Source organism: Plectropomus leopardus, chromosome 3, assembly GCF_026936395.1.
Source record: "Plectropomus leopardus strain MGB_pleo_1.0 chromosome 3, ASM2693639v1, whole genome shotgun sequence".
Taxonomy (NCBI): Eukaryota; Metazoa; Chordata; class Actinopteri; order Perciformes; family Serranidae; genus Plectropomus; species Plectropomus leopardus.
Window position 1 is genome coordinate 8295638 of NC_142178.1, and position 25806 is coordinate 8321443.

Genomic DNA, 25806 nt, shown 5'->3' on the forward strand with positions numbered 1-25806 from the left:
TTAATATATATATTTATATAATATTTGTAGGGGCTAAACATCTCTTTTCTCCCACATATTTCTGTATTAAGCAGCCCCATGTATTCTTTACCTTCATTGTTGTCCATCTTTCTGTCTATTTCTGTGTAACTACATGAGAGACATGCAAAAGACATGGAGTCAAATTCCATGTTTGTGCACTTCGCAAATAGAGTTTATTCTTATTTTAATTTAGTAAACAATATAATTTAGTGAAAATTCCCGATATCTTGACAAAATAATACAGGAACACACAATACACACAGAAACAAAAAAAATATACCAACGTTATTTTATAATAAATACTATAACAGCACCTGTCTAAAGCGTGGTGCGCCTCCTCCAGCGGGGGGCGCTGTGTTTTCTGTACCGACACAGTCACCTTAGCGGGACTCCAACAATCTGTTCCGGGTTAACACTCACTCGCTAAGGTTGGAAATGAATGTAATGGAGGCATAATTTTTTGTATATAACCGCGTTTCCCAGCTGAAGGGAAAACTTAGACGTGTATTTCTGCAAGTAGAAGCAGCGTCGAGCATAGTCTTTGTGAAGCTGACGTCGGTGTAGCTAGTGCTTCGTGTTAGCTGACCATGTCTGCGGAGGAAGCGGACAAAACGACCACCACTGACGCCAGCGCCGGGGATGAGGAGGAGGAATGGCTGTATGGAGGTACAATAAAAACATGGTGTCCACAGACTCCAGCTCCTCTTTACTGAAAGAGACATGAGTCAGTGTGCGTGTCCGTTAACCAGAAGCTAACCAACAGCACTGGATAGAGGATTAGAGAGTTAGCCTGGAAGCTAAGCTAGCAGCGTCTGTTTGCTTTTCCCGGCCTTTTGAAGCCGTGTGATTGAAGAGAAAAGTGATTAAATGTGTCCCTGTCACTAAAAAAAGCAGTATTTAACTTTAAAACTTTGCAAATGCTCCTTCTGTTGTTCTCTGCTGATATTGTACATCGGTTAAACACGAGAAGCCAATGAATGGCATCTCAAGCAGGTGATGGTTTAAAGAGCTTTTTTGCCTATTTCACCTTTCAGATGAGTCTGAGAGCAAAGATGAAGACGAGGAAGCCAAACTGAATGCTGCAGTCAGGTATTTAACATCTCTGTTAACCCATATAAACCCACTGGATTTGTCTAAATGATTCAAAGTTCAGAAGACTCCTGCTTGCATCCAGAGAAGCAAGTGCTATTCACAGCAACACAAAGAGAAACCAGAAACAAGCATAAAACCACACACATCTGTAGCTATATGCATTTTTAGGTTTCAAAGAAAAATGCAAAGATGGAGTGACAGTTAACTTATCATATACTTATTCTGTGGTAATACATATATATAATTATATAATATAACAGACTGCTGAAAAATAAGCTGTCTGTGTACTGCAAATAAGCAACCCTGTAAAAGCACCAGAAACATAACTGGATTAAAACACTGGGATTGAGCTGTTTTGCGTCAAACTGTACCTTCTTATCCTGTGTTACATTTGCATCGTTATTATGAAGTTACTGATCTGATCTGGTCTAAAAAAAGTGATCAATTTCTTTTAAATTTTTATGGAGCAGGGAACAAACCTCAGTTCTGTCTTTTATGCGGAGGATTTATTCACTTTTTTCTGGGTTTTTTTTAAACTCACTCATGTTGACTGAGTTTGAATAATTAGTTTTTATGTGCTGAAAGAACACGATCGCACGTACAAGCGGCCGAAATGAGCTTCCTCTGTGGGGTGGCTGGGCTCTCCCTTAGAGATAGGGTAAGAAGCTCGGTCATCCGGGAGGAGCTCGGATAAGAGCCGCTGCTCCTCCGTGTTGAGAAGAGCCAGATGAGGTGGCTCGGGATTCTAATTAGGACGCCTCCCTGGTGAGGTGTTCAGGGCACTTCCCACCGGTAGGACACCCCGGGGAAGACCCAGGACACGCTGGAGAGACTATGTCTCTCAGCTGGCCTGGGAACGCCTCGGGATCCCCTGGGAAGAGCTGGACGAAGTGGCCGGGGAGAGGGAAGTCTGGGCTTCCCTGCTCAGGCTGCTGCCCTAGCGACCCGACTCCGGATAAGCGGAAGAAAATGGATATGGATGGATGGATGTGCTGTCTGTAATTGAAAGAAACTTGATGTTTACTGCTTAATTTTATCTACAGTGCACCTGCTGATGCTTCAACAGAAGATGCGGGAGCTGATGCAGCTGCACATGCCACAGGGAATGGAGTGGCCTCTGAGGTAGGTAGCGTGCATGCACACAGTCAAGAGTATGGGTTGGAACATGTGCTGTGATTTTTGTCTGTTTTGCTTTTGTTTAAGTGCTTACCTCACAGTTTAATTCCTCTCGCTGTTGTTTTCTGTCCCTCTGTCTCTCCCTTGTGTATATATGTATATAGTTGTATATAATTTGTCCTGCATGATTTTGCTTTTTTGTTTTTCGTATGTCTTGTATGCAGTTTTCAGTTTTTTCATTGTTGTTTGTTACCTGATTGAATCTATAAATATGCTTGAGCCATATGTGAAATGACTGAAAAAACAAAACAGAAAAAAAGAGAAAAAGGAGTATTCTGTCTGTCTGAGGGATGATTGTGTCCTGTCTCATCATCCTTTTTTCCCCTGTTCGTCAGGCGACGGCTGAAGCTGCAGGAGAGGACGTTGACAGTGACAGCGACAGTGATGATGACGATGATGATGTCCGCGTCACCATTGGAGACATAAAAACCGGAGCACCACAGTACACGTAGGTTTTTCTCAAAGCATGGCGTTTTACTTAAACAGTCATTGGCTACTTTAAGTAAATATTTTTAATGTCTGTCTCAAACAAAGAGAAATTGGTTGTTTCTACTTAGTTCTGATGTCAAAATGAAGTGCAGTGTTTTTAAAGTTTGTTAAACAATTTTAAAAAATTGCTTAAGATAATCGCTGCACACCTAAATGTGTGACAGGTGCGTTGGAGGAGGGAGCTCAAGTGCTGACGTTTCGGTGTTGCTAGACCGAGATGTCATTTTTGTTTTTCACTCACTAAATATGTCAGCAGTAAGCGGGACGGTTTGTGTGAGTTTCCCTCATTGTTTTTAAACTGCAAACCCATTGATATTGCTCCATGATTAGCAGGAAGTCAACACTATGCTCCTCTGCTTGCACATTATTAACTTGCTTGCTGTTTAACATGAGGCAAAAGTAGCTCTTTTGGTCCACATTCAAAAGTCAGGATGCTAAACATTTAACAATAAATGAAACCTTGCATTGATCCTGTTATGTCATTGTACACTATTAGCAGATAGCTCATTCACTGCAGAATTAACTCGTCCTCTTCCCTCTCATAAATGGTAATATATATGGTGTGTATGACATCTAATCAAGAGTTGGCCTTGTGATGACAATAACAGAGGTTTGACTTTCTTTCCTTCCAGACCTTATGGAGCGCCGCCTGTTAATCTCAACATAAAGACAACAGGCTCCAGACCTTATGGACAAGGTATTGCCCTCTATTCTCATACTGGTGTCTGTCTTGACCTACAAATAACATGTATTATTCTTCACTATTCAGTTCAAATGCAGAGAACATAGATATTGTACACAGAGAGTAGTCAGTAAGTAAGTAAGAGTAGTGTCCAGTTAACACAATATGCTGTTTATTTTCCGTAGCTGCCAAGTTGAAGGGAGTGGACCTGGAGGCTCCCGGAAACATTAACGGCGTTCCAGTGCTGGAGGCCGACATGGAGTCCTTTGAAGAAAAACCCTGGAGGAAGCCAGGTGTGGATGCGTGGCTAAAGAAAAGAAGAAAATGATCAAAATGTGTTCCTTTGGGCAGCGCAATTATGTGCATTTTAAGGATGTTTAGTGTCACTGACAATGATGTCATGTCTACCATGTACAGTATTTGACAAGTTTGTGTGTATACGTGCGTGTGTTTGTGTGTGTATAGGAGCGGATTTGTCAGACTACTTTAACTACGGCTTCAATGAAGACACGTGGAAGGCTTACTGCGAAAAACAGAAGAGACTGCGCATGGGCCTGGAGGTCTCTACTGTCGGCTCAGTGACAAGCAAGATTACTGTGAGAGACCAGTGCTTACTCTGTCACCTCTCTGTTTTTGTCACCGCCTCTTTCTCACTTTAGTTAAATGGAATGGAAAATTAGCAATTTCTTGCATGATTTAACTCCAAGCTTCTCAGGAAAATAAATGCTTTACCTTCATTTTTTTTTAGGTCAGCGGAAGATTAAGTTAACACTGTATTTTAATTTGACATGCGTCTATCACCTATATTTCTACATTAATGTGAAGACGCTGCCTTCAGGCTCTGCTAACTACCTCTACTGTGATTAACACGTAACAATGAGCTTATTTCGGCTCGTCCGTAGGTTCAGCAAGGCAGGACCGGCAATGAGAAGGACATCTCCAGTTTGCCTGTTCACACCTCAAAGCCAGACTTCACATCTCCTGTCAGCCTGTACAAGCCTGCTGTCAGTCAGGTCACCAGGTAACACTTTTATCTTTACTTATTAACATGTCAGGTAAATTAACACGTGTCGTTTCTACTAAAAGTCATATGCACAAAAAAATAGATGAGCAAAAAATTAAGTGTGTTTCTATTCACCTGTTGTATTTGCAGTTTCAACCAAAAAAAAAACACAAATAGAAAAAAGTACAAATTTGCAAAAAAAAAAAAAAATTAAGGTTGGTATAACAATAAATAAAATCTATAATGACACACATGAAGCATACGATTTAATTTAGGGGACGACTGATGTTGGTTTTTCAGGGCTGATACTGATGCGGGTTATTAGTACTTTTGCAACCTTTTTTTTGTAAAGTTCAGTGACAAAAATAGCTGTAATAAATAAATAAATAAATTAAAAATAGCTCCCTGAGGTTTTACAAAGTAAAAGTTCCTCCCGTGCTGACACTTTCTTTCTTGCATTTATTTCATACAGCCTTCCCTGGAGTTGGTTGAGTGTAATACGCACATTTTCTCATTAATTAATTTTATTGGCGATCATCAAAAATAAGCAAAATGCCAAATATCGTCCACTGAGGCTTCTGTTTCACTGGAGAGACTAAAAACTGCAGCAGATGAAAACACCATCTCTGCGTGGAGCGAATATGGGACTGTGACAAATTGATATATAACATAACATCATATCTTTATCATCTTTTCCACATGGTTGCGTATTGTTTGAGATTTTACTGACACTCTTTTCATTAAGTCATCATGTTACGCCCTCCTTTTCTGCAATGCTTTACTGGCCGTGTGAATTTTTGGCTTAAGTGACTGAACAGCGAAAGGCTGGAAAATGAATGCTAAAGTAAAGGGAAAAGGATCACACCACATACTGACCATTTCAACAGGAAGGGAAAAGAATCGTTTAATGAGCTGTGTGGTGTGTGTAGCAGCGAAAATTACTTTGGAAGGAAATCAAACTGTGAAAATATTCCTCGCTTTTCAAATGCAACATGCTCTGACGCCATCTCGACTCACACGACACACAAAAACACGTGGTGACCTCCGGGTTTATGGTGAGGACAGGTCATCCCATGGGCTGTGCGTGTGTGTTTGGGCCGATGTTACTCTCATCTCCTTTACCCCTGTCCTTTGTTTCAAAATGGTAGGATCTCTCCCCCTCAGTGGCCTGGCCCGCCTGTTCAGGACATGTCCTATTATACGTAAGTTGGCATGGCCTCGTCTCTACAAGGGCCTGATGGGAAATGTGTTGATGTTTAAAAAAAAAACAAACAAAAAAACAGGGAGGGGGGCTGGCGTTTTTCTTGACCATGAAACATGACCACAGAAAAACACCCGGCGCTATTTCCTAGGCCCCAAAGATTTCTTTCTTTTGGGGTGGGTGATGATGTGCATGTGTGTAGTACGCTAACATACGTTAGAGCTTTACAAAGAGAACAGAAAATTATCATTTTAGCTGAACCCAAAGCTCACTTCAGATCTCAGTCTCAGGCCGGTGGCCTCATTTAAGGTCCTGGTGACCTTAGGGGTAGAAGCTCTCCCTGAGCCTCTCAGTGCCGGCTTGCTGTATCACGGTGCGTTCTTCCCGACCGTAACAAGGGAGAAAGGGTCTTTATCCAGGTGGCTAAGATCTTCAGTGGTTCTCCTGGCATTATTCTTGCAGTGCAAAGTATAATCATCCTGTATGCAGTGCAGGGCGTACTTATGTTCAGCTGGAAGAACAACTCTTTGCACGGCCTTGCAGTCCTGTTCGATGACTGTTTGAGCACCAGGTAGTGATGTTCCCCGTTAAGACGCTGCAGGATTGGAAATTCCTCAGTATTTGAGGGGATACCTGGAATACCCTCAGGTGAGGTCAAACAGTCTGTCTTGCCTTTCTCACCTCTGAGTCAGGGGGTCAGGCCCTCTGTGGACACCGAGGTCCCTGAAACTATCCGCCCTCTCCGCTCAAGACCCTTTAATTTAAATGTGGGGTGTAGTTTCTTTCTACCCACTTTGAGGTCTTTAGTCTTCCTGACATTCAGATGCCCGTGGAAGTGATTTAAGATCGCATTTTTTTATTCTTTGTATGATTATTTGGCCTTTTTGCCTGCATTGATAGTACAGACAAAGACTGAGAGGATAGAGGGACATGTGAGAGGGGACAAAATGCAGGACAGGACCCTGAGTAGGAGTCACACCCGGTTCACGGCAGAAAGACACAGACTTAGTACATGGGGGCATGCTCTACCAGGTTTGCCACTGTGGCGCCCTCAAGGACAGCATTTTTAGAGGCTTTTATTTAAATTAGATATTAGGTTTATGCATATTTATGCTGCTAGTGTTTACATATTGTATGTGTGGAAGTAGACTGTGCATGCTCACTGCCATTATTTCATTTTTTTTAAAAATTTCTTTTCCCAGGAAGCCGAGTGGTACTATAGATGTCATTGGTGGGGGGACGGCCACCATCAGCAGGGTTGAAGGGCGACGCAGACACAATCTAGAAGGCAACAATATCCAGGTACACAAAGGCAACGCGGTCAGTTAATCTAAAAAAAAAAAAAAACAGCCACAAAACATGATGCCTTTTTAAAAAAATGTGATTTCATTTTATTTTTCCTGTTGAAAACAATGAGCATCATTCACAAATCTGTGCATAGACTGTGCATGCAGATGTTTTAGTAAAAAGAATTTAGGAGTCATCAGTGTTTTCTCACCTGAATTTTTTGGGACTCTGCAAACAAATTTAGAACTGCCTCTAAAGGCCAGGCTGTCTCTGAAAATGTAAACGCACACCTAGAGAAAATTAAAACCACGTGCATGAAAATTGGCTTTTACAGACAATATTTAAAACCATTTATTTACTGATGCATGCACTTATTTCATCCTCGGCCTTCCTCATCTATTATTTCCATAATTTGAATATTCCAATATTCCTAGCTTACATTGGACTATATGAGAATTGAATATGCCGATAATGATGGCTATTCCCACTAAGTTTTAGTGCCATAAAACAACAACAACAACAACAACAACAACAACAACAACAACAGGGTATAAAACTTCTGATCTACCCCAAGCATGTGTCGAACCAACTTCGCCGCTTTCTCCATGTTACTGTGGTAAATTGTATTTCCTTACACAGAAATAGTGTGGCGGTATGATGACTGCAGACAGCGGGCACGCGCCTCTCAGTTTAATCAACTTACACACAGTTTTTAAAACAAAATCAGCTGGTGTGTATGTGTCATGAATCAGATGGTAGTTTTGCGGGCGCACTTATTTTATGCGCAGAGTAATAACATTTATACTTACATATGAGTAAATGAGGCCCGGTGTGTTCGCTCTGGCTGAACTAGAGTTCACGTTTAAAGAATCTGTGCTGAGTGTGTCGTCATCTCAACCTCCTCCTGTCTGTTTGCCGTGCAGGTGATCGCTGAACAGTCAGACGCCGAGCCGACTCCAGCCAAGATTCCCACCTTCTTCCCTCCTGGACCACTTCCTCCAAACATTCCTCCACCTCCTTTCCTCCCTCCACCACCCAATGTCAACACTGCACCCCCACTCATCCCCCCACCCAGTAAGTTTATCATCATCTTATTCTTTTTCAGCTATTGTAATATTTGACCTGTATGTGCTCTACTTTTGTTTTCTGTGTGTTTATTCTCTCTCCTCCTTCTCTTTTTCCCTTGTAGGGTTACCCATTACCGTCCCTCCTCCTGGTTTTCCTCCTCCACCCAGTGGGCCTCCTCCTGCTATCATTCCCACTATGGACAGGTAATACACATGTAAACACACACACACTATGTCTCATCCCACCGCAGCAATTACAAAAATAGCCAGAGAAATCCTGGAGGAATAAAGATGTGACAGATCTCTGAATGTGAAGCTGAAACATCCCAGTCGCCTCCTGGTGGCTGACACCAGTGCAGATCGTAAACCTGCCCCCCTCCGTGTTAGTGTACTGCACATAGACCAAACTAAAAAAATCAAAGTACACGTCAAATACTTTTTTTCCTAAAAATGGTGTCTGCCGTTTTAGGTCGTTTTTATTAAGCTGATGTTTGTTCAGGTGTTTTTCTTTAAGTTTGGTTTTAAATTGTTGATGTTGATGTTGTTGATGCAATAAAAAGTAGGTTTTTACATCATTATTGACAGCTGTAAGTGTCAGTGGGTGTTGTCACAGTCAATGGTGCTGCTGTTGAATGGTTAGAGGCGTGCTTTGGTCGCAATTTGATACAGCAAGAGATCGTCACTGCACAGACTATTTTGTACAGTGGGAGGGAGTAGGGGCACTATGTTCATCTTTATACACAGTCTATTATCCACACACACACACACACACACACACACACACACACACACACACACACACACACACAGTAACCTGTTGCCTTTGCTCTGTTTCCACAGTGGCCATGGTGGAGGTTATGATGGACGCTCTGTCCCTCCCTACCCATTCCCTCAAGGTAGGAAAATATAAACACTGTCATGTATTTAATGCAGTGGAAACAAGGATATTTTCACACAGATATGCATCCCTAGATATTAGTATGACTGGCTGTAATGTTAAAGGAAACACAGTGACTGTATGTTCAAATGGTTTAAACATGCATTAACACCCCTTTTGCATGATCGCTGGCTGTTACAGATTGTTAACTGGATTTAATCAAAGTTTAATTCCCAGGAAACATTTGATCACAAAGTTAATAACCAAGTCTTCGGCTTTGCTCCTCTTTACCTTGTCAGGTGCATACCCTCCACCCATGGCTGGAGGTGTGCCTCCACCTTGGCCCCCAATAATGGATAACTCTAAACCGTGGGACTACTATTCCCGTCGAGACGACAAGAGAGAGAAGGAGAGAGAAAGACCCCGGGAGAGGACGCATGAGCGGGAGAGAGAAAGGGAGCACAGTCCCTCAGCAATGGGCTACACCAGGTGAGACGGACAAACGCACACGTATTTGTTAATGGCAGCACCAATATAAGCCTGGTACTTATAGGCACTGAATATCGTTAGTCACAGACACAGAATGACAACATATTAGTTAAAGAGCAGTTTTTTTCAGAGAATGGAGCTTGTTTGGCATGCATGCAAAAATACCACAACGAAGTCAAAGATTTTGTTCTTTCGACTTCCATAGCGACGAGGAGCGGTATCGTTACCGCGAGTACCAGGAGCGCAGTTATGGAGAGCGCCACCGTGACCGGTCGAGCCGAGAGAAAGAGGACAGACACAGGGACAGACGGCACCGAGAGAAAGAGGAGGGACGCCACAAGTCCTCTCGCAGGTATGTCCACTCACATGGAACTTACCTCTTAGAAAAATAAAGCGTTTGAATAAACCCTCCCCCAAATATGTATTGTCCAATCATAGTTTGTAGCTGGACACAGCAAGCCTCTTAAGATTTGCATTTCTCCACACGTTGAAGCAGTGTGCACAGAGGTGAAATGAGAGTAATACTCAGCATGGAAAGAGGATTAGGAGTCATCAGGTCATGTCAGCAGGTCTGCCCTGCTCTTCAGTGGATTTGGGGAAGTTTAACTCTGTAAAACTCAGCTAATGTTATCCTGAGATAGTGTTACATCAGCAAAACACATCAGTTAGTTCTCACCCTCAATGGCTTTTCTGATGTTATACTAGAAATGAGAATACACAGTTTAAAAATATAACAACAGCAAAACAAAAAATAATTTAAGGGTCTGATCTTCCATCTTATGTTTTCATGCTTTCTATCTCATACAAACTAGCTCCTCACCGCAATACGAGAGCAATGTCGTCTCTTTACTCTCATGTTTTAGTTTACATGAATCATCTTTAGCATGAAGACATACAGTGTAATATCTGAGGACCTATAGCCTTTTTTTCAAGAAAAAAAACTGGAAACATTAACCAGGTGTCTTTTAAAAGCTATAAAAGGCAAAGAATGAATAAACCTAAAAATAAAACCTTAACTGACAATAGAATGTCTTAAATAAATCTTTCAAAAGTCTAAAAAAATGAATGCCTCTCACTTTAACGCCACGCAAATGAGGATATCAGAAACATCAGCACTGATGAGATGTTCAGAGGATCCATTGTCTGTTGCCACTGTTCCCTGGACAACATAGGGAAGAGCAAATTTCATGTAAACTGGCTGTTTAGGAAAGATTTAGTGGCATGGCTGAAACTGGTATCAGGAAATGCATACGAGGCTCTGTGTATTTTATGCAAAACGTTTTTCCAACTCACGATGGGAGTTAAGGTCGTGGAATCCTGCATGCAGAGCGAGAAACACAAAGTTTGTTTTTCTCAAAAAAGTCAGGTTTTATGTTGCAATAAAAGTTTGGGCAGAACTACCGATGCCATTTCAGCTTTTTTTTCTTTTCTTTTCTTTATTTCATTATGGCAAATATAGAATTGTTTAAATGCAATTCCACAGAGCATTCTAAATTAAATCCTAAATTGCCTTAAACTGAAGGAACCCTGATAAACAAGCAATCTGGAGAAGGTTAGAGGTGGGCTTGACTTGCTACAGGCTGCCTGTTTGTGTCTCGAAGAAGCTGTCTATCTGAAAGCTTGCTTTAAGAAGATTTTTACACAGATTGAGTGTGCAGATGCTTTTTTCCTGCTAAAGTTTGATGCTCCAGCACCTCAGCTAAGTTTGTATGGTGGGTCAGCTGTGGGTTTTTTCTTTTCTCCAATTTTGAATCTAGCTACAGTTTATGAAATGTGCCAGGGAGGGGTAGAAAGGCAGGCTTCTTATTTCTGGCTGGTGGCTGTGGATTTTGCCGTTTGCTGAAATGAGAAGCTTCTTTAGTCTACCTCTGATATTAAGGAGGATTTCTTTCAAAAATTGCGAAAAATTTTAATTATGATTAACTGTATCTTCCTGTATCAGTAAATCAAAAATGTTTTGTTTTTTTCTGTTGTCTCAAACTCTGTCTTTCACCTAAAATCACCTCCCTTGTTGTAATTTGGCACCATGCTCCCTCTCTGTTTTCTTCACCCTTTTGTCCGTCTCCATTTCACTTCACCTTTTCTTTCTTTCACCCATTGATCCTGTCGTCTCGTCTCTCTCTCCTGCCTAACCTCATTATCTCCCCTTCTTTCTGTACTTTCCTCTTCCTCTCATCTCTTTCCTCTTCCTCTCCTCACCTCCTCTGCCCTTTTCTCACTCTCGTCCTTCTCCTTCCATTAGCAGCAGTAGCAGGAGGAGGCACGACAGCGAGGAGGGCGACAGCCACCGGAGGCACAAACACAAGAAGAGCAAGAGGAGCAAGGAGGGCAAAGAGGCCAGCGAGGACATCAGCGCAGACCAAGAGAACCAGGAGGCCATGGAGTAGTGATGGCCACCTCCTGTGTGTCTGTCTCCGCTCCTGTCTGTCCCTCCGTGTCTCCCAGCAACATGAGAAAGAAGGAGAGGGAGAAGATGAACGCAGACCAGCAAAACCAGGAAGTGATGGATGCGTCCTGTCACTCCCCTCTCCATCTATCTGAGTTCTCCTCCACGCTGCTGTCACTCATCCTCACCGTCACAGAGAGTGCAGGAGCAGAGGAGGTGGTAAAGGAGGGATGGTACTTGATCTGTTTCTCCATCAGTAGCTGACATGAGACAGGGCATCAGTCTGTCTTCACCTCCCTCTGCTCCTCGACGCTCCTCTCAGAGCTCTGCTGTAACATCATGCTCACACATCTCTCTGTATAGTCAGGATGATCAACACGTTTAGCTCTTTTTTTCTCTCATTTCTTTCTTTGTTCTTGTCCTGTATGAAGACATCTATAGACAGCTGTCGGTTTAAGTTCAATTAAAAACACTTTTGATAAGACGTTGTTTGGGGAGTATTTTATTTTACTTTTTAAGAATTAATAGCAGAGTATTTTTGCATGATAACAGTGAGTCATATTAATCTGTCACAGAAGTGTATAATCTTAGTCAGTAGTAACACGGCTGATTGGTCCAGTAGTGTGTGAGATTAGCTGCTGACAGACAAACACACTCTCATGCTCAGACACACACAGGACCAAATGCATGATAATGTAATCAGAAGGCACTAATGTTAACAGCAGGGTCAGTTGTAGTGAAAGCAGCAGTACAGTTAGAGACAGTGTGCTGTTCAGACACTAGAGGGCAGCAGTGGAAAAGTTTGATTTTTCACTGCAGCAGCACAGAACAAACGGAAATATCAAATGTAGTGTGAGGTGATAACTACAGGTTTAAAGTGAGGGCCTGAGTGTAGGATCATCTTGGAAAAACAGACAGAATTCATAATGTATAAAGTTGTCTTACAATAGTGTCAAATATCATTCAATGATCATGTGTTTATTATTGTAACTATGACGAGAAACATCCCCAAACCTCAACAAAGTGCTTTCAAAAAACAAAAACTCAAAGCACAATCTCTCCCTAAAACTGGCCAAGTCTTGTTTCTGTCTAAACAAACTGTAAACTCAGTCGTGTCATCAAACACATTTATGTTTCACAGACTAATGATTTCATCCAGCCAATCAGAAAACACTTCTGTGGTCCAGTTAAAGGTTCAGTGTGAAGGACTGTGGTGGATATACAAGGTACAAGGTACATTTATTATATTCTTATGTATATTTTATCATATTGGCAGAAATGGAATATAAGTGTGTTTTCCTTAATAGATAATCACCTGAAATACAAATTATTTTGTTTGCATTAGAATGAACTGTTGATATCTATGTTAATGACTAAGGAGTCCGCCATGTTGAACTGCCAACACATAACAGTCTGTGGTACTAAACTTTATTCAACTTGATATAAAGATGAAATTTGAAGTTTGAAACAAACTAATTTCTCACTTTGACAAAATGAAAAAAGCTTTTTATACGTAATACTTGAATTCATCATCTTCACTGTTAAAATCACCTGAGTTTGTATCTTTTGTCTCTCTAATGTTTTGCCGCAGGGGCTGATGGGAGGTGTGAGGACCTGTTAGAGACCACGTGGCCCTCGTCTGATCTCACAGCTCGTCCTCGTTTGGCCTCAGCTGCGTCAGAGCTCCACTTCTCCGCAGGTTGAGCAGAGGAAACACCACTGCACAACATGCTTTTCCTCCCAGCTGCTGCTCTGTGCTGTCTGTGTTCAGGTGAGTGTTTCCAGCCAATCAGGAGCCAACAAAGTCCACCTTTAACAGACACTGTCACACTCACCTTCATCTACCTGTCTGTGTCTCTGCAGCGCTGGTTGCCATGGCAGCAGATCAGCTGATTCAGGATGATTTAACACTGACCAGGAGAGTCGGTGATAACGTCTCCTTCAGCTGTCGAGGCGATGAGCAGTGTGATGATGGAAGCTGGATATTCTGGTTCCAGAAGAGAGACACAGAAACATTCACACGGATTCTGAGTATTGACAGAAGTGATGGTAAAGTTTACCGTTCCAATCATCCTCAGAAAAATAATTTCTCAGCTGTGTATGAACAGAAAGTCTGTGAGTTGAGGATCCAGAGAGTTGAACTCAGTCATTCAGCCACTTACTACTGCTCCTGTTGGAGGTCCCACAGAGAGAAATGATCCCTGCAGCCCGTACAAAAACCAACAACAGATGTCACACAGTGTTTGTGACAGGAGGAGAGCAGCAAACCACAGCCCAGGTTCACACATTTCACCTCCAGCTCAGCCAGAGTCACAAGCACACTCAACTAAGGAATTTATTTTCTTTACTGGAATCAGGATTTATTTAGCATTATATTTTTATATATATATATCTTTTTTAACACATTTTCCAGCAGGATTAAAGCAACACAGAAGAACAATGATGTAATAATTTCAAAAGATAGCAAAAATATCATTTTAATTAAACAGATAACACAAATAAATGGGATTTTAAAAAAACCCCAAAAAAGGTCATTTTTGAAAAGCAATGTCGATTTGAAAATATTCATTAAAAAAGTTCAAATGATAAATACAAAACCAAGCATCAGCATTTTGTTGAAAATGAATTTCCTCTGCGTCGACCTGCTGCAGTTATTAGGTCAACTCCTCACAATAATAATCTGCTCTTGATGCATAAACTGTGTTTCCTACAAATCCATCCATCACATCTTTGAACAGATTTTAGCAGATAAATTCACTCTAATAAATCAACCAACTGAATTCTTGGATTTATGATAATTCTCCCTCAGCAGATTTGGGAAATGTTTTTGGATTTAATCTAGTTTTTCTCTGTGAGCAGTGGGACGTTTGGCTCAGTCGTTCCATCCAACCAAAACTTTGATCCAGAACAAGACAATTGTTGGCCTGATTTCTGTCACATCCACAGAGGATGTTTATCATCAAAGTATCCTCATAAACATGTTTTTATGATATCTTTGATGTTACGTTCTAAATGTAGAGTTGCTTTATTTGCAAAAAGTCGGGGAGGTTATGTTTAGGCAATAATATTCCAGAAATGGAATATAATATAAATATATTTTCTTTAACTGATAACAACCTGAAAATCCGAATGAAGCGGGAATATCTTCAGAGTCCGCCATGTTGAACCTCCATGTTTCTACAGTAGCCCAGAACAGACAAACCAAACACTTACTCTAGAGAGGGCCATTTTTGTTTTCCCATCAGCCACCATGATTAGCAGCCCTCTTAAGTGTTTGTTTGTTTGAACTTTTTTTTGATCTCATGTGTTGCACTGATTTCGAAAGCAGGAGGATCTCAACTCTTTCTGTTGCAGCACTGGTTTTGTCAAAAGGAGTCCATTAATGTGATACACATACATCATAAATCAAAGTAATGGACAATTTAAAAATGTGAGCTGATGATGGTGCTGGATACAAACTTACCAAAGTCAGAAGGATTCATCCTCTGAGGAACATGAACGTGTGAACCAGCGATCCACAGAGAAAATCTGCTAATGTTTCTATAAAGGAAAAAAAGAAGAGACAGTCGTGTTAATATGAACATTAGAGAGCGACATCATGGAGCTGAAATATGATACTGGTTAATTTTTGGGACTCGTTCACCTCAGCCGACACATTCAGCAGCAGACAGGTTTTTGTATTACTCTCTCTCACTGTGAGAAATGACGTGATCTTTGGCTCTGGAACTAAACTGTATGTAACAGGTAAGAATAAACATTTATTTTCCTTCAATTGTTTTATTTAACAAGTTGAAAATGTTTTTATTAATGATTCTCTGCTGCTTCAGGCTTTACGTTTTTTTCATCATCAGTAGAGTATTCTTGCAGCTATTGTTACATAAACAGGTTAAAAATTCCTAAAATAGAAATTTTTAAATTTCACCACACAACTCAAGTAATTCTTTATTTTTAAAGGAGATGAATCTGAGTTATATATTAAAAAGTATGATAATGGAAATGTAAAAATATATAAAGTGTTCCCCTCAGTAACTCAGCACCATCTAATACAAAATATGACTTTAAAATTAATTTTAATGTGTCAGAAAATGTATGATAAAAATCATGAAATTGTAATATTTTGTTTATGAAATTAATGCAATTTAATAAACATATTTTAAATGGTAAAATGTATCATATGAATATCACAATTCATATGGAGGTACAAATGTCTTTTAAGATATTGAAACATTTATTCAGAAACTTAATATGATATTACAATTAACAGAATAACTAATTTATATATTTCTGTAATGATGTATAATAATGGCACATGTATATATCTGCATTTGAACTGACTTTTAATAAAACTGAAATATAAAAAGTAGGCTTTATATTAGTTTTAAATGTATTATGGCCTTATTCCTGTTTTATTTATCCAAATAATTGTAGTTTTGTACAAAAGTTAACATTATCATAATTAAATCACTGATGTAGTCAATTGTATTTTAATGAATTTGATTAAAGTACTTGATGGTAAATATAATATGATAAACTTATATTGTTATAAATAAAATTACAATAGTGTTTCAAGCTTTATCGTCTCTTTTGTGGGATAGTAAATTCTGCTATTGTATTATGTTAGACAGTATTATATTATTATGTAAAATCCCCCATAGTGATCAGGTTTAATCTAATTTTAACAAACAGTTTTTTATTTACATTTGACATATGTGAACATACAACTGGGGTTTAAATATTTAGAGTTTTCTGTGGAAATTTGGTTACGCTATATGCTACATAAATAATATCTTACATGTATTGTAATCCCATGTATTGTAATTAAAGTAACAACTATTTTTATGCAATTAAACATATGTAATTTCTAATGATTCATAGAAAACCAGTTTCCACTGTATGATCATAAAACTTTTCATTCTAGAATAAAATAGAATAAAATTTTGTGTGACAGTAAATTATGTTATTATATATCATATTTTATTATATCATTACTACTACTAATACTGCTACTACTATTAATAATAATTATAATTTGACTTTATTGTGATAACGAATTGCTGAATACATAATATTTTTGTCCCTCTATAACTCATGCTGACAGTATATTCTCAGTGTGTTTAGTATGACGGTGAATCCAGTACATGTAGTGAACTTTGTGCTGTACTGATGAGTACTTTAGTTTCCAGGATCAGACTGAATGCAGTGCAGAGCTGTAAGCTGCTGCTGACTGTGTGAATGTGTGTCTGTGCTGCTTGTTGCTGCTGTCAAACTTCAGATGAGCAGGTAGTGCAGCCCGTGGTGAGCGTGTACCCAGCAGCACCCACAGTCCACCTGGAGGGGCGGAGCTCCCTGCTGTGTCTGGCCTCAGCCATGTTTCCTCCTGAGGTCAAGTTCTCCTGGAAAAGAGGGAGGGAGAGTGGTACTCTGGTGGATCTGAGCCCTGATGACGGAGAGCAGCTGGAGCTCAGAGAGTCGGGACGCACCGCCTCCATCTTGCTGATCCATCAGCCAGAGAACAGCACATATAAATATCACTGCTACGTGCAGCACGAGGGGGGCGCAGTGAAGGCCCAAACAGAACAAGGTAATGAAGATTTGGTGACTGTGTTCAGCAGTGATTCAGCTTCATGTGGAGACGCTGTCAGAGAGAGCAGAGGCCTGACATTTCTCACTAGGCAGGTTTCCATTACAGATGTGCACAAAAATTAAGCAATATTTTAGAAATGTCTATAAACACAATTAAAACAGATGACCTCCTTTCCATTGAGTGATGTGACTTCTCCTCTCGCGATTAACGTTCCAAGAAGCATGGCGATGGATGTTCAAAGCATCAGCAGGTTTATTTCTATTGCAGCCACCACACCAGCTGTCATCTAGAAATACACTGGCCGTCATTATTTCCAATCGAAAGTGATGTAGGTGTGTTATGGAGCGATGATGGAAAGACATATCCTTTCACGAGGGATTTATGAGAGGTGATTGTCCAAAATTTCACAGAGGAATTGTGAATTCAAACTTTACAGCTGATCTGCTCAACTTTTGAAGAGTTATGGGATGTAATAACACCTCTTGTAGCGCTGGCTGCTAGATGTGACCTATAAACGCGACATATGGTTTCTTTAATCTCCTGAAATATCAGCTCATGAGAGCATAAAAAGTTAAGATAAAATGTTGGTAGTTTTTTTTTTTATTTTAAATCAATGTGTTTTCATTAGGCATATTTTATATTCACAGTTTCAGTTAGTGCATTTGAGGGTTAATGCAAACCCAAACATTTCACTCCTTTTCTGTTTCAGAGGTTCCAGCTCCAGCAGCCTCCTGTCCTGCAGAGAGAGAGCCAGCAGACCTGCCAGCTCTGCAGCAAGCTGACTGTAAGATCAACTGCTGCTTCTCCTTCAATGCCCAATGTTTCCCTTTAAACTGCAGCCTTTGTTTCTTATCTCATCATTAAGAGTTGCTGTCCTGGCTCCATACCTAAAATGCTTGATGGGGCTGTGACTTGTTGTAATTGATTAGAGTCTTTGAACTTATGATCAGATTGAAGCTGGTTCTTGTCTTCATGTAAAGCTAGTGGTTCTGTCTGGAAAAGTCCAAGTGATACTGATGAAAATATGATGATGTTGTGAGGAAATTTAAAAAGTGAAACAGTACGGAGAGAGGAATGACCTGTCTGTCTGTGTGTCTGTGTGTCAGTGACCCTCCAGTCTCAGTGCAGGGTGAAGCTGCTGTGTGTGCTGTACACACTGCTGACAGTGAAGAGTCTGGTGTACTGCTGTGGACTCTCTCTGCTGCTCCTCCTCAGAAACAAGGGACCGTCCACCAACTGCACACATGCTGACTGACTGTTCTCCGCTCGCCTTTTCTCACCATCACGTCTCATCAGTTCATCTCATTTATCACTTTGTTCAGTATTCACAAATATCAGTTATGATGTGTTGTGGTTGGTTGTTAAATATATCTCTTTTATGCACAAGCAATTAAGTGTGAATTCTTTGCAGTGTTATTTTCATTCATTTGTTTATTTCCACTTTTAGTTGTGACTTATAATTCTAAAAAAAAAATAATGAGCTGAATCATTGGCTGTCTGGTAGATGTGTTATTGTTTATAGTTTGCTTTTCTTTGTAAAACAATATGCATAGTGTGACAGCTTTGTAAAATTCCTTCTATAACATCCTTTATAAACGGAAAAAATAAAGTGTTTGTGTAAACATCCTTGTTTTTATGGAACTTTTTTTGGCCTCAAAGCAAATAATCAGAAACAGAATCAGCTTCATTAGCCGTGTATGTTGACGACTGCAAGTCATTTGACTCTGGTTTTGAGTTGCTGCAAATATAGTTAAACACAGCACCAAGTACAAATACACAGGAAGATTAGAACAGAAGCACACAGCTTAACAAGGATAACAAAAGTAAACAAAAATAAGCAAATATATACACAGCTGTTATATACAAGTCAGTAGGTGTGGGTGTTCCACCAGGTTTGGTCCTGAGCCCCTTTTATATTTGTGTCAGTGTCGATATAAAACTCTACGCTGATGACACTGTTGTTTACACACATCGACAAACAGCAGAGCGAGTTGCTTTAAAGAAACACCTGTTATGAAATGATCAGATTTTTCTGAATTATCAATTACAGCCTGATCAGGACTAAATGGATTGGTTCAGGTGCTGATTATATAAATTATGATTTTTATTTGTGGCACACATTTCAAGACAGAATCACAAGATGCTTCACAAAGAAATATAAAATGTATACATTGTCGAAAAAAATCAATTAATTTATTCATTGTAAATGATATAAACACATAAACACTTTTTCTTTTGATGTTAAGATTTTAAGCACAGTTTCTCTCCCTCAAGTACTGTAATATGTTGTAATTTTACAATACAGACATACAAAGTCTGGATACAGCATCATTATTCTGTAATCTCTATGAATAATAATAAAATAACCAGGACACTGTTTTCCATCAATAGACCCCTGACCGGAAGCTGAACCCCCTGAAAAACTTAAAAAACTTTAAAATTCACCAGTTTCATAGAGCATGCTGCCATTTTTAATTGTAATTGAGTTATTCCTCCCATGTGAACGCTGTAGTGAGAGCCAGCTCTGCTAGAATTAGTGTGAGATAATAAAGTGGGATCAGAGCAGATTTAAGCAGGTTAAACAGATCTTTTATTTCAGCTTCTCAGCTCTGAGTTGAGGCTCTGAGATGTTTCTCTTACAGATTAAAAGCACAGATCAAAGCTGAGACAGCGATGCTGAGTGCACGGTTGTAACTGTCACTGTGTTATTACTGTGAGAAAGGCTGCAGAGCAGAAACCCACACAGCCCGTCTGCTGCCGGAGAGGAAGTGTTGACTCGACGTCAACATTTTTTTATGAGTTCTCATAACCACAGAGAGCAGATTCATATCTGCTGCTCTACACATTTATCAGATCCTCTTCCTCTCTGTGGCTGTTTGTCATTTCTCTTGTTGAAGTTTTTTTTTCACTGAGCCTCCACCCACACAGTTGAACTGAGCCCCCAAAGAGCAGCAATGACCATCCAACTGGAGGCAACACTCATGGGAGCTGCACTTCACAGTTTACACTTGGTGCTGATGAGTAACAACAAGTCCTCATACAAACATGACAAACAGCTTTCTTATTAGTGCCCTCCAAAACATACATATGAGTGTTTTCTGATTGGAGGATTGGTCTGGAGGATCTGGAGTTTTTTTTTATCAAATAAATTAGTTCATGAAGTAAGGAGCTCCAGGAGTTAACTTGGGAGGCAAATTAGGAGCTTTAAGTGCTTTTTTGAGCAAAATTAATTGACTCCAAAATATTCTGAAATGAGAAAAGTTGATAGCAGAATCTTATTGTTTTTTTTTTTCATTTTACTAATTTTATTTTCCATTTCTAGATATATTTCAATCTGCATTGGTTTTGGTTTAGTGTGTTTTTGCACGTGTTCTCTCTCTGTTGTGTGTTCTCTCTCCTGCAGGCCTGTGTGTGGCAGGAGGTGTGGCGTGCTCCTCCTGCAGCAGCAGATAAGACACACCTGTGTCCACTCAGCTCATCAGCCTGCCTTTATAAAGCTTGACGTCACTCCACTGCTTTGCTGCTTAATTGTGTACAGTCTGATAGTGTTTCTGTGACTTCAGTGTTTTGTTTTTGAATGGCTTCAGGGTTTAAGCTGCCACTTTTGCAGTGTTTGTTGTTTGCTCATGAATTTTATTTGTACTTACTAGTGTTTTTATGTTTCTGTGTGCTCAGGTACTCCTGTGTTCCTCGCTGTTGCGCCTCAGTGTCCTCAGTGCCTGAGTTTGTCCATGTGCTGCGTCTATGCTGGAGATGATTCTGTGAGTCAGTCAGCTCCCTGCCTCCACTGCCTGCTCCTTTGCTTTTCTTGTGTACAATAAACTCTTTTTTTTACATACCTACCCACGTCAGTCTCCACTTTAGGGTCCAAAAAAACCCCTAAAGCCTGTAAAGTAAGTAATACAAAATACAAAAACAAAATACTGCTGCTAATACTAATAAAATTGAGAATGACAAAACCAAATTTCATTTAAGAAATTTATTTATGTGATAAAAAGTCAAGTAAATGTTGAAACAAATACACCAAAGCACAAAGCATTTAGAGAAAAAAACAAAACAACTAAAACCAAAAAGTAAAGCTGATTACATGAAGAAAATTCAAATGTTCAATATTATATTTAAAATAAGCACATGAATAAAAAAAGTTCTCTAGTATCACCATTTTCCAGATAATGAGATCATTAAGATATCATACACAGTGTATTAAAAGATGTTTGTTAGTAAATTACATTCTGTGATTTTGTTGATATAAAATAAAAAAAGCTAAAATAACACAAACACTGAGGGAGTAAGTTAGTCTACATTACAAATTAAATAAATCAGTTACAGTCACTGAGAAAAATATGTAATTATAATACAGTTACTTATCAAAATGTTGGTGATAATTCTTTTTTAAATTTTTTAAAAAACATTTATTTATTAATTTATTTACTTTTTGCCGTGCAGGAATTGGCATTAACTCCGTCTTTTCCAGGAGAACTTGACCTCAGGAGGAAACATGGCTGAGGCCAGACACAGCAGGGAGCTCTGCCCCTCCAGGTGGACTGTGGGTGCTGCTGGGTACACGCTCACCACGGGCTGCACTACCTGCTCATCTGAAGTTTGACAGCAGCAACAAGCAGCACAGACACACATTCACACAGTCAGCAGCAGCTTACAGCTCTGCACTGCATTCAGTCTGATCCTGGAAACTAAAGTACTCATCAGTACAGCACAAAGTTCACTACATGTACTGGATTCACCGTCATACTAAACACACTGAGAATATACTGTCAGCATGAGTTATAGAGGGACAAAAATATTCAGTATGTGTTCAGCAATTCATTATATCAATGTGCAACATCCAATAATAATAATAATAAAAATAATAATAATAATAATAATAATAATAATAATAATAATAATAATAATAATAATAATAATAATGATGCAAAAAGTAAACATATCTAGGCAGCAAAATAATATGTTCATACTTTCACTATAATCATTGCTACTTATATAATACAATACAATGATGACATTTATCCTCATGCAATGGAAACTGGTTTTCCTAAATAATGGTGATATACATATTATAAATGAATTACACATTTACCGGCACATAAAATAGATTGGTAAAATTATTTATAAATACATTAATTTACTTTGTTTTTTTACACATTTCATGACAATTTTAACTTTTATGCCCAGTGATCGATTGATATGTTCAGATACAACATAACATAACATAACATAACATAACATAACATAACATAACATAACATAACATAACATAACATAACATAACATAACATAACATAACATAACATAACATAATCTGTTGTTAATCTAAAAATTGAATATTAAATTAAATATTCACCTTCACATGAAATACAATTGTACCTTTAATTATCTAACATGTTTTATTTAATATCAATTAACTCTAATTTCTAAAGAAACAAATAAAGACATTAAGAACTTCATAACCACAATTTAAACTTTTGTAGACAACTACAATGATACTTCTTAATACATCAAACATAAATGAACACTGTTTAATCGATATAATATCATGTATATAATATATATATGATATCATTTTGTATAATTTTTTATATCTAAGAATATAATACAATACACTTGAGATTGTTCAAATAATCATAAAGCCTCCCATTTATATGTATTTAAAGTCAGTTAACAGCTAGGCTTTGTATGTGTCATTATTATATATCATCATAAAATATATAAGATGTATATATTAAGAAATATATAAGAAATATATAAATTAGTATGCAAAATTCTTCTCATGGTAACATCATATTTATTATCTCTTTCAGTGTTTGAATGTCTAAAAGATATATGCACCATCATACTAAATGAATGATACATTTTAAAATTTCTTTAAACATATTTAATATATGCTTTTCATTAAACATTTCTTTGACACATATATCGTTTTTTTTACACTGAATTACCAACAGAATCTAATACTGTATATATTTTAAGATTTCTAATATACTTTTTCTATATGAATCGGTTTAATCTCCTGAAGAAATAGAGAAAAACTTGAGTTGTGCAGTGAGATTTTAACATCCTTTTTTGTTGTTGTTTTGTGTGGGAATTATGAATCTCTTTATGTAACATGCAACATTATGTAATTATCTACTAATTATTATCTACTAATTATGAAAAAAAATGACACGTAAAGCCTGAAGCAGCAGAGACTCATTTAAAAAAAAAAAAACATTTTTAATTTGTTCAATAAAACAAACTGAAGGAAAATAAATGTTTTTTCTTACCTGTTACACACAGTTTAGTTCCAGAGCCAAAGATCACATTTCTCACAGTGAGAGAGAGTAATACAAACACCTGTCTGCTGCTGAATGTGTCGGCTGAGGTGAACGAGTCCCAAAAATTAACCAGTATCATATTTCAGCTCCATGATGGCGCTCTCTAATGTTCATATTAACACGACTGTCTCTTCTTTTTTTCCTTTATAGAAACATTAGCAGATTTTCTCTGTGGATTGTTGGTTCACACGTTCATGTTCCTCAGAGGATGAATCCTTCTGACTTTGGTAAGTTTGTATCCAGCACCATCATCAGGTAGCACTTTTAAATTATCCATTACTTTGATTTACGGCTTCTGTGCATCCAATGACTGATCTTGTTTTTTTCATATTCCTATCCCAGTGTCTGAATATTCTTAATAATTATAATGTTGCTGTTTGAAAGAGCTTACAGGCATTATTATGCTCTTATATAATCATGATGGCACTGGCATAAAATCTCACATTTCAGAATGATAATAATACTGTTATATTGTTTATTTCTGGAATAATATATCGTCCAACCAAAGTAGTTATTGTGACAGGCCTGATTGTAACACTAAAAGTAAGAATAAACTGCTTGAAAAGATGAATAAAACATTAAAATAAGAACAATGCTGTTTTTTGTTTGTTTGTTTGTTTCCATGTCTTTTACTTGAATGACCTTTAGACTCAGTCTTTATGACATCATGTAGCCTATGTAAATAACATTTAATACCTTAAAACGTTTTTATATTATATTTGTTTTAAAACAAGTCAGCTGGAAACATTAACAAGCTTGAGACGGTTATCAATAACTAATAAAGCTGAGGTTAGCTCTACAGTTTTCAAAATGTGCCAGCGATGCGCACAAAAGCAGCTTCTCATATCTGGCTGAAATCATCCAAACAATGTTTTGTTTTATTTCTGTTGTCTCAAACTCTGTCTTTCACCTAAAATCACCTCCCTTGTTGTAATTTGGCACCATGCTCCCTCTCTGTTTTCTTCACCCTTTTGTCCATCTCCATTTCACTTCACCTTTTCTTTCTTTCACCCATTGATCCTGTCGTCTCTTTTCTCTCTCCTGCCTAACCTCTTTATCTCCCCTTCTTTCTGCACTTTCCTCTTCCTCTCATCTCTTTCCTCTTCCTCTCCTCACCTCCTCTGCCCTTTTCTCACTCTCGTCCTTCTCCTTCCATTAGCAGCAGTAGCAGGAGGAGGCACGACAGCGAGGAGGGCGACAGCCACCGGAGGCACAAACACAAGAAGAGCAAGAGGAGCAAGGAGGGCAAAGAGGCCAGCGAGGACATCAGCGCAGACCAAGAGAACCAGGAGGCCATGGAGTAGTGATGGCCACCTCCTGTGTGTCTGTCTCCGCTCCTGTCTGTCCCTCCGTGTCTCCCAGCAACATGAGAAAGAAGGAGAGGGAGAAGATGAACGCAGACCAGCAAAACCAGGAAGTGATGGATGCGTCCTGTCACTCCCCTCTCCATCTATCTGAGTTCTCCTCCACGCTGCTGTCACTCATCCTCACCGTCACAGAGAGTGCAGGAGCAGAGGAGGTGGTAAAGGAGGGATGGTACTTGATCTGTTTCTCCATCAGTAGCTGACATGAGACAGGGCATCAGTCTGTCTTCACCTCCCTCTGCTCCTCGACGCTCCTCTCAGAGCTCTGCTGTAACATCATGCTCACACATCTCTCTGTATAGTCAGGATGATCAACACGTTTAGCTGTTTTTTCTCTCATTTCTTTCTTTGTTCTTGTCCTGTATGAAGACATCTATAGACAGCTGTCGGTTTAAGTTCAATTAAAACACTTTTGATAAGACGTTGTTTGGGGAGTATTTTATTTTACTTTTAAGAATTAATAGCAGAGTATTTTTGCATGATAACAGTGAGTCATATTAATCTGTCACAGAAGTGTATAATCTTAGTCAGTAGTAACACGGCTGATTGGTCCAGTAGTGTGTGAGATTAGCTGCTGACAGACAAACACACTCTCATGCTCAGACACACACAGGACCAAATGCATGATAATGTAATCAGAAGGCACTAATGTTAACAGCAGGGTCAGTTGTAGTGAAAGCAGCAGTACAGTTAGAGACAGTGTGCTGTTCAGACACTAGAGGGCAGCAGTGGAAAAGTTTGATTTTTCACTGCAGCAGC

The 25806-nt window shown here is 39.0% G+C and overlaps 2 protein-coding genes and 1 long non-coding RNA gene across 6 annotated transcripts; all 3 read left to right on the forward strand.

Annotated features, from left to right (window-relative positions):
- Positions 1–373: 373 nt before the first annotated feature.
- On the forward strand, positions 374–12306 carry fip1l1b (FIP1 like 1b (S. cerevisiae)). Of its 3 annotated transcripts, none has more exons than XM_088075471.1 (16): positions 374–687; positions 1056–1110; positions 2157–2235; positions 2625–2737; positions 3411–3475; positions 3646–3753; positions 3926–4056; positions 4363–4481; positions 5612–5665; positions 6867–6966; positions 7875–8025; positions 8141–8222; positions 8859–8914; positions 9195–9384; positions 9590–9736; positions 11630–12306. In XM_088075471.1, exons 1-16 carry the CDS (start codon positions 609–611, stop codon positions 11769–11771), a joined length of 1671 nt encoding a protein of 556 aa, XP_087931597.1. In that variant the 5' UTR covers positions 374–608; the 3' UTR covers positions 11772–12306. The 3 variants fall into 3 exon arrangements, with proteins under 3 accessions (XP_087931597.1, XP_087931596.1, XP_087931598.1); XM_088075470.1 differs by having other exon boundaries at positions 375–687; positions 11627–12306; XM_088075472.1 differs by lacking the exon at positions 5612–5665 and having other exon boundaries at positions 375–687; positions 11627–12306.
- Positions 12307–13483: 1177 nt separating this feature from the next.
- LOC148189882 (immunoglobulin lambda-1 light chain-like) lies at positions 13484–18980 on the forward strand. Its single transcript, XM_088075474.1, has 6 exons — positions 13484–13541; positions 13634–13949; positions 15438–15514; positions 17043–17351; positions 18064–18138; positions 18461–18980. Exons 1-6 carry the CDS (start codon positions 13499–13501, stop codon positions 18607–18609), a joined length of 969 nt encoding a protein of 322 aa, XP_087931600.1. The 5' UTR covers positions 13484–13498; the 3' UTR covers positions 18610–18980.
- A 4640-nt stretch (positions 18981–23620) lies between these two features.
- Positions 23621–25468, forward strand: LOC148189883 (uncharacterized). Of its 2 annotated transcripts, XR_015776188.1 has the most exons (3): positions 23621–23730; positions 23834–23910; positions 24843–25468. It is a non-coding gene; the product is annotated as an uncharacterized LOC148189883 (long non-coding RNA). The 2 variants fall into 2 exon arrangements; XR_015776187.1 differs by lacking the exon at positions 23621–23730 and having other exon boundaries at positions 23769–23910.
- Positions 25469–25806: the final 338 nt, after the last annotated feature.